This window comes from Cynocephalus volans, chromosome 10 (genome assembly GCF_027409185.1).
Source record: "Cynocephalus volans isolate mCynVol1 chromosome 10, mCynVol1.pri, whole genome shotgun sequence".
NCBI classification, from domain to species: domain Eukaryota; kingdom Metazoa; phylum Chordata; class Mammalia; order Dermoptera; family Cynocephalidae; genus Cynocephalus; species Cynocephalus volans.
Genome location: NC_084469.1, coordinates 6,763,515 through 6,777,626, shown reverse-complemented (window position 1 = coordinate 6,777,626; position 14,112 = coordinate 6,763,515). Strand labels below are relative to the sequence as shown.

Below are 14,112 nucleotides of genomic sequence, written 5' to 3'. Positions count from 1 at the left end.
TTAAGATGTAAAGAGATCCTGGTGATTATAAGAATAACAATAACAGTGGTAGAGATGGTGGGGATGAGGAGCCTGTGGTTCCTAAGCTTCATTCCCCAGTGTCATCCCCAGCCCCCAACCCCCAGTCCCCTCTCCAGTGCCTCTTCATCCCCTCCCTGTGTCAGTAACTCCTCCCCACCTGTTCCATAGAGCCACACTGGCTCCCTAAGTCCTCTCTTCCCAGGTCTTGCTCTGTCCCTCTGCCACAGTGAATACCATATGCCAAACGGAGGCTGGAAAATGCCCCGCGGAGGCTTTTTGGTGCTGTCCTTGTAAATATGAGCTAAAAATGGGCTAGATCACAGAAATATTAAGGCATCAAAATAATCAAATCAGTATTTTTTAAATAACATGCCCAGCTAGCATGACCATTGACATAACTTCTGATGATCTGGATTCCAAACAAATAAAATGCCCAAATACTGGGTCTCCCCCTCCTCAAATTGTACCAGATAGTGTTGATCGTGTTCACTATTACAACTGATAGCCTGCAAGGAAGGTTCAGATGTGCCTTCTAAATCATCACAGAAGGAGGTCTAGTAGATGTTCCTCAGATGTCTGCAAGCCTCGCTCCCTCACCTCCTTCAGTCTTTGTTCAACTGTCACCTTTTTGAAGGCTTTCTCAGATGACACTAATGAAAATGGCTTTCTGCCTTGCCTCTCTCCCTGACCCCTCACATTCCTGCTGTTTTCTTTGCAGCACGTATCACCATCTCATTTATTTGTGTCCCCTGTCTTGCACAGAAATGCATGCACACACACATACACAAACACTTGATTATAAATTCCATGGGAGCAAAGATTATATTTTGTCTACTGTTGTATCCCAGTGGCTAGAAAAGTACCTGGTACATAGTAAGCACTCAATAAATATTTGTACAACACATAAAATATGGTCTCATTGAGTACATCTTAATTATTATTTGCTTAAAATAGGTATTCTGTGAATATTTATGCATGATCTCCCTCATCCTGAATCACTTATTCATTCACTCACTCAACAAATGCTTATTGAGAGCTTGTCAGTTCCAGGCTGGTGGGAGGTACGAGGGATCTGATAGTGAGCAAGACACGTTATCTCTGTTCTTGCAGGGCTCAGTCTGGTGGGGAGAAGGACCATATACAGTTGTAAACAAATTAGTAAAAATGATATTTAGAGATTGAAAAAAGTACAGTGAAAGAAATAAGTTGGGTACTGACATAAAGAATGGGAAAGAAGAGACCTACCTATCAAGTTAAACACAATGGTTGGCACAGAGGGCCTTTTGGTGATGATGTTTAAGCCAAAACTTGAAGACAAGAAGGCTCGATGCGTTCTGCGGAGGAAAACCCCATTTCTCAGCCACCTGGGATGAGTGAATGTAGTACACACCCAGGAGGCCTTGAAGAGAAGGATGGGGAGGAAATTTTCAGTCCAAAATCCAGGTTCCATCCCCCCTGAACTACTTACTAGCTGTACAGTCTTGGAGAAGTCACGCAAACTCTTAAGTCTCTCTTTCCTTAAAATGGGGGTGATGCTACCTACCTGACAGGTGTGAGTTATAGTAGGTAATGTTCATGAAAGTATTCAAATATAAAATACACACGTGGTGTTGTTTTGAGTACCACTGACTCTGTATCACCGGGGTGTGGATTTCCCACTGGCCCGAGTATCCTGAAATGAGAGCTGGTCCTCTGCTGTACTTAAGCCAAAGAAACCAAAACATATTGCAAGGCCTGACGCCATGGGTGGAGCATTTGTGCTGCTGGGCATCTGTCTTGCTTCAGAGAGGGCCGATCCTGTGTCTTGAGAGACATCTGGGGAGGTGTCCCCAGGATGAGAGGAATGGGTGAGCCTCTTGTCCACAGAAGGGTCTCCCCAGAGCTGTCATCTTCTCTCACTGCTAAAACCTGTCCCGGAGATCCAAAGGGTGACCTGGCGTATTTGCCCCCATGGTACCTACCAAGGGTCAAGAGACAAAAGTGGGCTTTGCCTGTGTTTCCTGTTGGCCCCAGGACAGCCTGCGGACACCGGGGCAAAACCAAGCCGCAGGCCGGACAGGAGGCAGGAAGCGAGAAGAGGGGATGGGTCCCGGGGCAACCTGAGGATGCGAGAGCTCGGGCCTCTTAGGGGCGGAAAGCAGCCGAGGAGGCGAGAGGGCGATGAGCGGTGGGGAAGGCGGGCTGGGGTGTGCGCGCAGGGCGGGGAGGACGGGGCCACGAGGAGGCGAGCGCCACGCGCGCGAGGGGGCGCGGGAGGCCGGGGCGGCCGGCGGGCCGGGCGGGCGCGGAGGCGGGGCGGCGGCCGGGCGGGCGGCGCTGTCAGTGCGAGGCGGCGAGCGGAATGCAGCGGCCCGAGGCCTGGCCACGTCCGCACCCGGGGGAGGGGGCCGCGGCGGCCCAGGCCGGGGGCCCGGCGCCGCCCGCCCGAGCCGGGGAGCCCTCGGGGCTGCGGGTACGGAGCGGGCGGGCGCGGGGGTCCCGGGGCGGCGGGGGCCGGGCCGGGGGTGGGGTGGGGGCGGGGAGCGGCCAACTCACAAGTCGCGCCCCGCGGCGGCGGCGGCGGCGGCGGGGAACTTTGGGCAACCACTGAGCAGCCCCAGGGAGGGGCCCGGGGCCCGGGGCGAGGGAGAAAAAGTTGGCCTCGGCGCGGACTGGCGAGGAGGCCTGCCCTGAGTCCATCGGCGCGGCGGGGCCAAAGTTCTGGGTCAGTTTGGAACAGTGATGGGGGTTGGTTGGGGTGGGTTGAGGTTCCGCTGGGAGCGGGTAAGGAGTGGGGTGTGGCCCCAGGCTCGAGTTCCCGTCGCCCGCGGGTGACGGACGTGCCTCTGGAGCCCACCAGGGCCGGGGCTGGGGGCGCGCTGGGAGTAGGGTCTGGCCCCGGCCCAGGGTCAGCTGGAAGGAGGAGGCTCGGCGCCGCTGTCCCCCCGGCCCAGGTTCTGTGATACACTCCGACTCGGGCTCTGGAGCAGTCAGTGCATGACAGAACTTGGGCCCGGAAGGACCTTCTGCACCCAACGGGCACAGCGCCCACCGGGGCCTTCAGGGGAACATCCGCCTGGGAGTGGAGTGGGCACTGGAGTTGGCCCGGGTGGCATAGGGTTGGGCTCGACCAGCTGGGGTGGCTGGAGCCCGAGGATGTATTCCCGCTGCCAACAAATGCCATAGAGCCAATGACTGGGTGTCCCCCTTGGGTCAGAGGCCAAACGGAGCTCTCCTCCCGGTGTCAGTTGCAGGAACCTTCCCTCTACACCATCAAGGCTGTTTTCATCCTAGATAATGATGGGCACCGGCTGCTGGCCAAGGTAACCCCCCACCCTACCCTGAGGGGCTCTGAAGATATGTTTTACAGCTCTAATAACAGAGGGCCCCACCTAACTGGCTCTCCTGCCTCAGGAGAGACCCCACTATGATCTCTGTGACTCAGAGCAGCTCAGTTTAGAGCCCTCCAAGAGGTCGTTCTGCCCATCCTCCTGCCTGGTCAAGTTGCCCGCCCCTGAGGGGGCACGGGGGTCCTCCTCTGTTTCTACTCATGTTTCCTGAAATGTCTTCTCATCATCCTTTCAAGGGCCAGCTGGACCCTGGGCATGGGAAAGTTCTGCCTAAGGAGTCAGTGGAGTGTTCAGTCTGGGACCCAGGAGTCCTAGTCCCCAAACTTTGAACAAGAAACCTCCACTTTTGTGCTACAGCTTGGTAAACACCAAGGGTTGAGTCTAAGGATTTAGAACCGGATGGGATTTCAGAGACCATGTTATCCAACTCTTTAATTTCACAGATGAAGAAAATGAAATGTAGAGAAGCTAAGTGAGTTGCCTGAGGTCTATACTAATATCATAACAGAGATCTAAACTCAGGTTTTTTTATTTGAAGCTCAGGGTGGTTTTCACTGCAAACCCCCCCCCCCCCCAATCAATTATCTGGAATCTGTCCTAGTGAACTTGGCCTGGGTAAACCAAATTAGGATAATCCAAAAATAAATTTCTACTGTCCACACAGTTCACTGTAGTAGAGCTAGAGCGTCTAAGCTGGCTATGAAATGCATTATAGACTTTCTGTTTGTTTGGGGCTGAAACTTTTTTGTCGTCATGACATTCTAATGCGATTGATCACCACAGCACTGGCCAGCAGGGAGACTGCTAATTTGCCTGCAGATCAAATATTAAGTGGCAAAATCTACATGCTAAAAATTGAAAACTGAGCTGACCGCACCTTGCCCCAAAGATGGTCAGAGGTGGACCAGCCATGCCAAAGGCGCCAGGAGCCCCTCCAAGCAGAACCCATCCATTTACAGATTAGGAAACTGAGTCAGAGAGACATCGGCTGCTCACCAAAGTCAAACAAAAAAGTGTTGATTTAGTTATAGAATATGTGCCAGGAACTTTTCCTTAGCTATTTAATCTTCATCACCCTGTCTGAAATCAGACTTGCTGTTGAATACCAACTCTGGCCCTTACAGCTGTGAGATGATAGGGAAGTTACCTGACTTCTTCTCGCCCCTTCTAGTGGGGATGATAAAGCAGCTGTTCGGATTGTTGTTGTTAAGGAAGGACTCCTGGCTTCGCCATCTCCCCTGTAGACTCTGGCTGGTGTAGGAACAGCAGGACCTAGTGACCACCACAGTCCTTAGCATCCTGCACAGCTGCTGAATGTACGAGAACCTCCAAGAAACTGGGAGAGGACTCCAAAGCAGGCTTCAATATTCCTCTACTTTTTATGAATTTCTTTGCTTAGAATTTGTTTATGGGGAAATAGTGAACATAGGCCGAGAGGGCAGTAAAGGGGAGACGGGACGTGGCAGGGCCCTGCTTGGTTGGCACCCACGATTTCCTGCGACCCAGCCAGGAGGAGCCAGGCTCTGTGGAATGGCCATGGCCCCTTCTCCTTCCCTTTCTCATAGTATTATGATGACACATTCCCCTCCATGAAGGAGCAGATGGTCTTCGAGAAAAATGTCTTCAATAAGACCAGCCGGACAGAGAGTAAGTGTCCTCCTCTTCCTCCTCCAGAGCCCTCAGATGCACACTGTCATCTTCTCCATCTGGACACATCTGTCCCCTTTGGCTTTCCACACCCACAGGCCATTCCTGTTTCTCCAGAGGCTCTTTTCCTTTCCCTCCCAGCTGTTCTGCACTCCCTTCTTCCGGGAACCTTCACGCTCCCCTTTTCTCTGAGTCCCCTGCGCCCCCCAGCACACCCAGACCTCCCTCTCAGCTGAGGAGGCCAGCTGTGCTTGGCTCCCCCACCAACTTGGAATGGGTCGCAAGGCACTGCGTGCGGTGGGCGGGAGGTTGACCGGGTCAACAACTGGGTTTGTTGACTCCTCAGAATGAGGCAGTCCCTAGAAATAGAGGAGCGGGTCAGGGGTGGGAGGACATAGAGCAGCCTCATGGTAGTGTCCCTGCGCTGTCTTTCCAAGGGTTCCTTGGAAGGGGAAAAAGGAAATAGAGGGAGAGGTGCTGAGCAGGAGAGGCGGAGGAGGGTTCAGGCCAGGATCAGACAGAGGTGGCAGAACTGAAAGTCCCCTCCTCTTCTAGGTGAGATTGCATTTTTGGGGGGCATGACCATTGTCTACAAGAGCAGCATTGACCTCTTCCTGTATGTGGTGGGCTCATCCTACGAGAATGAGGTGAATTCAGGAGGTTGGGGCAACAGGGAGGGTCTGTCCATGGGGGAATGGCTTGGAGTCTGGGGTGGAGGCTGGAGTCTGGAGGCTCACCATTGGTACCCCCCTCTAGAGTGGGGAAGGGCCGGCCCGTGGCTCACTCGGGAGAGTGCGGTGCTGATAACACCAAGGCCCCGGGTTCGGATCCCATATACGGATGGCCGGTTCGCTCACTGGCTGAGCGTGGTGCTGACAACACCAAGTCAAGAGTTAAGATCCCCTTACCGGTCATCTTTTTTAAAAAAAAAAAAGATAGAGTGGGGAAGAAGGAGGCAGTCAGAATTGTTCTTTCTGGGACAATGGATATCCGTGATGCCCCTTAGATTCCTTGGGAACCAGAAATGAAGTCATCACTCTCTCTGTAGGGAGCCTTTGGTTTCTTTCTTAAACATAACTAGAGAAAGATACACTCAGTGTCCCCCAGTGGAATTCTCCAATATTTCCCAGCCCAGACGGGGGGAAGTTCTCCCTAAGGTCAAACTGCTGTCTATTTACAGCCCAGTCTTTTCTGAAGAGGGAAAGCTGCCCACCACTGCACACCCAGGTGGGCTCTGAGGTCTCCTGTGGCCTCAACCTCAAGCTCTTTTGTTTTCCTCCTCCCATATCCACCCATCCCTAGCTGATGCTCATGTCTGTTCTCACCTGCCTGTTTGAGTCTCTGAACCACATATTAAGGTGAGTCAGGTCTTCTGCCCTCCCAGGCCCCATCCCCTATGTCTTGATACATCACAGAGGCAGGGGCCTCCCTACCATCCCTGCTTTTCTCCTGCAGTCCCTGCAAGACTAAGATAGTTCAAAATTTAATGTCCACTGTCGGCACAATTAATTATAGTAGGGCTATAGCATCTAAACTAGCCATGACATTCATTGGGGTCCCATGGTGGGCGTGGTGGTGCCAATGCCTAAAGCGTGGGAGGTCGGGCAAGGTGGGGCTTGAGAAAGCAGACTGTGCTGTGCTCAGGAATCCTTTGTTGGGGGTGGTGGTGAATGAGGCAGTCTTTGGAGGGAGAGGGAAGGTCTGCCTCACCCAGGCAGGAACCTAGGTGCTCCTGGCCACGGGGAGTCTCAGGAGCTTGTGTCTACCTTCAGGAAGAACGTGGAGAAGCGCTGGTTGCTGGAGAACATGGACGGAGCCTTCTTGGTGCTGGATGAGATTGTGGATGGCGGGTGAGGAGAGGATGGAGGGAAGAAGGGATGGTCAGGGATGCTCACAGTAAGGGGTGCCTTTGAGGGTCGTCAGCTCTAGACCGCACCTAGCACATTGATGGGCTCTCTGACCAACTTCTCCCTCCCTTCCCGCAGCATATTCCCAGTGACCCCATTGCCCCATGAGGATGGAGGTTGATTTTAATGTTAGCTTAAAGTCAAGCCAAACAAGAGAGTAATCTGATGTCAAACTATGGCAGACAGTTGAATAGGCAGAGTTTGGGGGAAATCCAGTTTGATCCCCAGTGGAAGGACTTCACACAGTGTCCTACTGGCCTCACACCGCCCACTCTCGGAACTCAACTCCAGCACCAGCTGGATGCATGACCTGGGCCAGTTGACGATTCTTCCTGAACCTTACTTTCCCCATCTTTAAAATGGGGATGATGAGGGAACTACCTCATAGGGTTGTGAGCAGTAAATGGGATAATACGTGTGAAGCTTATGGTTCTCATTCAATAAATGTTACCTCCTATTTGTAGCTAGTATATTTTTAGAAAGCTGGGAATCCTTATGGGAAAAGTTGGTTAATGGATTTCCATGGGTGCCGGGGGGGGGGGCAATATTCAGGGAGAAAAAGAAGTTCTGGCTCTGAGGCAAAGGATAATAGAAACTTCTTGAGTACCTTAAAAACATCTACATGCCTCTATTATTACATCCATTTCATAGATTAGAAAACAGAGGCTCAGATACTCAAATGACTTGCCTGAGGTCACAAAGCTAGGGAGCAGGAGAGTGAAGATCTAAAACCATGTGCATGGTTCCAGAGATTGTGCAGCATGGCACTGTACCAACCTGCCTGGGGCGGGGGACTCTGGGAGGTGGGGTCCTATGGCACGCCTCCCTCTCCTTATAGAAAGTAACTGCCGGCTACTGCTAGCCTTGTGCTGATTGCTGGGACCCAAAAGTGAGTGGGGTAACACTAGGTTTTGTGGAGCCAGAAGCATAGACAATTTGGTCTTTTGAATGAAAACTTTAGACACATACACACGCAATTGCAAATACAAAATGAGGCGTGGGCCTTCTCAAGGCTTGCGCAAAGGAGGATGCCTGCAGCTCAGGCTTTATAAGCTTCCGGTCTCAGCCTGAGGTAGGCCCGGTCTCGGCCTGAGGTAGGCCCGGTCTCGGCCTGAGGTAGGCCCGGTCTTGGCCTGAGGTAGGTCTCTGCCCTCTGGAGCTCAGTTTCCTGCTGAGGAAAAATGGGCAACACCTGAATTGAAGCCTTGCCTGGATGTTCTGTCTTTATGGACTGCAGGACCTCTGGGTAGGGAGCCTGGGGGTGGGGTCCAGCCCAGTGATGGGGCCTGAACAGGCTCCCAGGAAATGTTTATCATTTCCCTTGGTTTGGTAATAAAGAAAAACTAAGCTTCTGCCTTGGAGGAGCCTTTCCAGGTAAGGAGGGACATTCTGTTCCTGTTGCCTCTATCCCACCCACAATGACAGGCCCTCAACTGTGTCCCCTGCATACCCCACAGACAGCTCCAGAGCACCCCCTATGCCTCATGAACAAGTGCCCATTCACTGAGAAAAGCCTCAGTATTGTGTGTACCAAAAGGGAAGGTAGATTCTGATTTTTGGAGTTCCACTTTTCTCATGTACGGCATGACCCCGTGGCATAAAATAATAGTGATGCACTTCACTGCATCTGAGTCTTTTCACAGGAAATCCACCCCTAGACCCAGAAGGTGAAGTGAGCTTTGAAGAGCTCTGAGTTTTGTGAGTCCCTGTTTTTGACAGCCTGGGCATTCTCTACTGGACTGCTGCCACCCAATCTCAAAGTTTTTGCCCAGTGATGACCAAATGTGTGGACCATTGGGTTGAAAGTGTCAAAGGATCAGAGCTGAGGGCCCTCCATGGTGAGGGAGTCCTGACCTGAGGACTGTCTGGGGGAAGGTGCTCCGGAAGGGGAGGTGTTGCAGGATGCATTGAAGGAAGAGGCTCGGCAGGGAGAGGAGGCGGTGGTGGAGAGAATCACATCACTGATTTTCCTCCTGGTTTTTCTCTCATCTTGTAGCATAATTCTGGAGAGTGACCCCCAGCAAGTGATCCAGAAAGTGAACTTTAGGGTAAGAGTCTTCCTTCACCCCTGCTCATCCCCACCTCCTCCGGGCTGCCCTTCCCAGCCTCCTCGCCTCCTGTCCTCCCTGGGCATGGGGCTGCCAGGCCCAGATGGTAGAAGCCCAAGCTCCTCTGGCAGAAGCCAACCACTGAGTCATTGCACTTGTTAGGGGCTGGGTGGGTGGGCAGCAGTTTGGAGAATGAGGGGATGACAGTTAATAAAAGAGATCTTCCCATCTCCCCCTGCAGGATTATAAGCACCTCACCTGGTGGGAAGTATAGACTAGGGAAATAAATAAATCCTCAAAGAGACACCAGATGGCTGCCTTGGCCTTAAGGTTGGGGGACAGTGATGTGGCTAGAATCTCCCTGCCTAGTTCCGTTTCTCATGTCTGGATGAAACCTGGCCTCCACCTTAATCTCCTTCACTCCTCACCCTCCATGTTCCAGAGAAGGGTCCCAAGGGCTGCAGGACTTCCACTAAGCGGTGATTCAGGTGCAGTTCTGGATCACCCTAACCACTGCCCCACATCAACTCCCCAAACCCCTTTCCTCACCTCTCTGACCCAATACCCTAACCCTGGCCTGACCCCACCCTCTGATTCTGCTTCCCTGCAGGCAGATGACAGCGGCTTCACTGAACAGAGTGTGGCCCAGGTAGGCCCTCCTGCATCCACCTTGGCCAGAAATGGACTAGAGAGATAAGGAGAGCAGAGCATCCTGGGGGACCCAGAGAGGCCATCAAGGCAGGAGTGCAGGGGGGAAGGTGTAAAGCGGTGACAGGCCAACTCTTGGAGATGCCACTGGAGGCTTCCTGGCTCTTCAGGGTTGGAGGGAGCTGGGTACTAATAGATGGATGGGTGTGTTACCACCAGCCCTACTCCTCTCCTGGCTTGGTGTAGTTGAATTGAACCTGGGATGAGCTGCTCACCCTGGAGATGGCTGGGTCACTTGTCCCCCAAAACAATCTGGCTTGAGCCCCTTATGCTCTCCCATCCTGGAAAGAATACCAAATAGGAGTTTGCCTCCAAATCCCATCCTTGCCATTTAGGGTCCACACTGGGATTATTAAGGGACTCTTAAGCCCATGATAGGATCCAAGTTTCCCTCCTCATCACTTGCTACCTTGCCCCCGAGTGACCTAGCTGAGGAAAAGCCCACCCCTGCCACACCCCTGCACGGTGCTATGTGTGTGGGGGTGGGTGGGGAGGGAGGTTCATGGATCTGTGGCCTGATAGGTTCCTCAGCTGCACAAACTTCTGCTAGTCAAGCTGGCTGTCTTGACCTCTGTTCCGTCAACCCGCAGGTTTCTCTGCTCAGATTAATCCTGCTTTTATGGAGCTTCCTACCCTGGCACTAACTACCTCCTGCTGAGATGGGCCTCTGCCATCCCCTGTGGAGCCCCAGGTGTGGTGGCCACTATCCTGCACTGCCCTTGGTACTCACCCTGCCTTGGCTTCCCCCCTCCAGTGCCCCATGTCTCCTCACACCTGCTGGAATGAAGGCAGCTGCATGGCCAGTTTCAGGGTGGGAAAAGGTTAAGGAGCGATGTGCAGAGCAGATAAGAATACTAGCATTCATGTCAGCCACCCCAGGGTACACGTTCCACCTTACCACCTCAAGCTGGGTGACCTAGGGCAAGTCACTCAACCTCTCTGGGCCTCACATAATAACAGGACCCTCCTCCTAGAGTTATTTTGAGAATTAGATGACCCAATCCATGGAAAGCTCTTAGCGCAGCTCTTAGCTAGTCATAAATGTTCAGCAAATAACCATTACTACTTTCCAAAGGGGACGAGAATGAAGACATAGCCTTTTAAATGGAATTCTTGAGTAAAAACCAAGGAAGCTGCAGGGAGTGAGTGGGAGATAAAATGAGGAGAAAGGAGAAAGTTCTGGCTAGGAGAAATGGGGGAACCCCAGCCAAGCTGTCCCCAAGAGATGAGGAAGACTGGACAGGAGGAAGGGACATATACTGTGTGGGATCTTCAGAAAGAAATGAAGCTTAATGGCTGGAGGGACGACCTGAAGGACAATCTGGAGTCCCCACTGTGTGGGCATTGTGTGTGCACAGTTGTACAGATGTGTGTAAGCACCAGACTGAGACTGTTTGCCCAGCAGGGTGTGGAAGTGGACACATCTGAGAGCGGGTGGCCCGTGGCGGGGTCTGGATCTACCCTTTGCTGGCTACGCCACATCAGCAGGGGGTGGGGTGGGTTGTTGAGGACACACTGCCAGCCAAGGCTAAAGCTAGGGGTTTGCTGAGCTATCTGAGCACAGGAAGTGTCAGGCCTGGACATGGCACTGTGGGCGCGGCCACACCCACGGCTGCAGATGCAGGAACCAGAGGGCTGGGCAGGCTTGGGCCCGAGGTGGGAGTTGGCTGCAGCCAGTTTGGCTTGCCCTTTCCTTGCCTTCTTGGCGACCTGTCCCCATCTAATGCAGGCAGAGACAAGCTGCTGCCACCTAGTGGCGGGTGTGTGTGTGTGTGCAGGGGCGCTTGTGGAAGGTGGGCTGTCGACTTCCCCCTCACTGCGTGGTAAGGTATTCATTCTCTCAACCTCCCCCACCCTGTCCCAGGTTCTTCAGTCTGCCAAGGAACAAATTAAATGGTCATTACTGAAATGAAGGCTGTGGATCAAGGCTACCTGCCCCCCGATCATTCCCTCAATAGTGGCAAAAACCTAAATGTTCCAGGGGAAAGAGAGACCCTTCCGCATTCCCAGGCCCCTCCCAGAACTGACTTCTGAGGTCTCCTGCCAGGGATTCTGAGATGCAAAGGTTTGGTCCCAGCACTGAGTCACCCCTTCTCACCATCCTGGCCTGGCCCTTGGGACATGGGAACCGGCTGAGCTGCCTTAACTCAGATCTTAGGCCTACCTGGCCCGAGGGCCCTAATAAACTTGCTTTGGTCTCCTGCCAAGGGTCTCCTCTCTTGGCCTGGGAAGTGTGTGTGTTCAGATAAGGGCTCCTGCACTTCCTGCCGCTCATCAATCAGGACCAAGCTGGGCATATGTATGCCTGTGGCTGGACGACTGGGGAGAGGGATGGGTTAAGGGAAAGGAGACTATTTAACACAGAGACGGGGTGTAACATTCATACCACGGGGCCCCATATGTTGGGAGGGCTGTGTATGACTGTGTGACAGACATGATAAAAAGAGTAACAATGGGAAGAATGGCGCATACTTCCGGAAAAGGGAGAGCAAAAGATGGTACCCCTGTTTTTTGTGTGAACAATATACGCATGGTTGCCCCGCTGGGGATTCCTGGAATCATTTTTTCCATTCCTTGCCTCCAAAAGGGAAGGGAGTAAGGCTTCCTCTGGACAAACTGAGGAACAGTATGGCTGTTTTTCTTGGCGTGCCTGGGACTGTGGCATTCCTATCCCGGCATGGACTCTGGGCACTAGAGCTCTGCAAGTATGCGGTGGCTCGGCCCGGACGCTGGGGGCGAGGAAGCATCGGCCAACTCACACCGTGCATGTGTATCCAGAGCACGCAGTGAGCTCCAGAGGGTGTGAAGAACTGCAGGTCGGGAGGGAGAGAAGGGCGAAGGGGGATCCCAGGGGCAAACGGGAGGGTTGGAGATGTATACAGTTTTTCTGAATGACGCGACTTCCCTTCTCTGTCCCCGTCCCCATCCCAGAACTTCCAGTTTCTCCCTCCTTCTCCGACGCGTACACTTTCTGCGTGTCTGAATGTACGTCCCGGAGCCCGTCTACCGATGCGTCCTGCGACAGCTAGTTTCCCTCAGTCCCTTGTGGACTGCAGCCGCCGGCTCACGCCCCGCCCAGGTCCCGCCCCTCGCGGGCGCCGACACCGTGGGAAGCCCCGCTCCGGGACGGCATCCGCGATCCTCTAGCGCCACCTGGAGGGAAAGGCAGGAAACGCGTCCCCGCTGAGTCAACTATCCCGACTAACTCCGCCCCCAGGGCCGGACAGACCCTGGCTCCGGAGTGTTCCTCGTTGGTTCCAACACCGACGACAGGGTGTTTGCCCTAGCAATCAGCACGCCTGACCCACCATGCGAGTTCCGCGGCAGCTTGGGCACAGGAATTCCCGCCAGCCGCTACAGTAAGAAAGCGGAGATCTCTTCGTGTTAATGGAGGCTGTCCCTGCGGTTATCACGTCCTCCATAATATAAAAACTCTTTAAGGTTGGATATTTATAATGGGCTTGACTAATTCTGTAATTCGAGAAAACGACAAAGATATAGTTATGTAAGCTTATACATTGTAAACGCTGTGTACATAACCAATTCCAGTAAATAACGCAAAAGAAAACTCTGAAAGGGAAAAAAGAGTATGCAATTAAGTACTGTGGAGTTCAGGGGCCATTGTGGCCACGGGAGAGGAGAAATTCTCCAGAAATACTTTGGCAAATATGTGGCCACACCCATGGCTTGGCTCCAACCACCGCCCTGAACGACCGCAAGGACGGGAGCGGCAACTTCGCTTCCTAGCAACCCAGTCGCTCCCGCCCGGGCCCTGCGATTCCAGAAAGGTGCCCTCGCCCGCTGTGGCCAAAGCACTGTGAGGAGAGGGGCCGCCGCAAAGAGGCCTGCGCAGAACCGCCGGGGGACCCCAAGTTTGCAGGCCCGGCCTCCTGGGGGCGGAGGCGGAGACCTCGCTGGGGCTGGAGGGCCGTCGGCCGCTGCCTTCCCGGCTCCCTCTCGGCGCCCGCAGCCCGGCGAGCCGCCAGGACGGCGGGCTTGGCCGGCCGCCCAGAGCTCTGCCCGCTGGCACCGGCTTCCCCAGACGGCCTCATTAGCGCTGCCGCAAGCCGGAGCCGGCGGGCACGGAGGGGAGCGCCGAGGGCCGGCTTTCGGGAAGGGCGGTCGGCGGATCCGGGAGGGAGCGGCCGCGGGGCCAGCCTTCCAGTCTCCTCCCAGGCCCTGGGCCCCTCCCCGTCTTTCTGCACCCTCCTTGCCCTCGTGGGGGACCCTGCGGGTCCCAAGTGTCTGCGGGGAAGGGGGACTCAGGGCGCCCCCTTTCCTCCAGCTGAATGGGCAACAGGGCACGTGAGAAACCAAGACCCCGGGAGCCTGGGCCCGGCCAGAGGTCTCTCACGGAAACACTGGCCCCGGGGCTTTGACGCGGAAGGGGGCGCCGGCCACATCCAGACCCGGCTGGGGACACAGAGGTAGTGCGGCCTGGCCCTCGGACCC

At 54.3% G+C, this 14,112-nt stretch overlaps 1 protein-coding gene across 2 annotated transcripts; it reads left to right on the top strand.

Moving 5' to 3' along the window:
- The first annotated feature begins 2,331 nt into the window (after window positions 1–2,331).
- On the top strand, window positions 2,332–11,867 carry COPZ2 (COPI coat complex subunit zeta 2). 2 transcript variants are annotated; one of them, XM_063111371.1, is made up of 9 exons: window positions 2,332–2,473; window positions 3,249–3,323; window positions 4,916–4,997; window positions 5,553–5,644; window positions 6,300–6,355; window positions 6,770–6,847; window positions 8,901–8,952; window positions 9,563–9,601; window positions 11,525–11,867. In XM_063111371.1, exons 1-9 carry the CDS (start codon window positions 2,363–2,365, stop codon window positions 11,570–11,572), a joined length of 633 nt encoding a protein of 210 aa, XP_062967441.1. In that variant the 5' UTR covers window positions 2,332–2,362; the 3' UTR covers window positions 11,573–11,867. The 2 variants fall into 2 exon arrangements, with proteins under 2 accessions (XP_062967441.1, XP_062967442.1); XM_063111372.1 differs by lacking the exon at window positions 3,249–3,323.
- The last annotated feature ends 2,245 nt before the right edge of the window (window positions 11,868–14,112 follow it).

Bases quoted from the DNA above. Each gene is read 5' to 3' on its own strand.
- COPZ2 (XM_063111371.1), top strand. From the start codon at position 2,363: ATGCAGCGGCCCGAGGCCTGGCCACGTCCGCACCCGGGGGAGGGGGCC. The intron at 5,645-6,299 runs GTGAATTCAGGA...ACCCATCCCTAG, and splicing joins GCTCATCCTACGAGAATGAG to CTGATGCTCATGTCTGTTCT. The intron at 9,602-11,524 runs GTAGGCCCTCCT...ACCCTGTCCCAG, and splicing joins CTGAACAGAGTGTGGCCCAG to GTTCTTCAGTCTGCCAAGGA.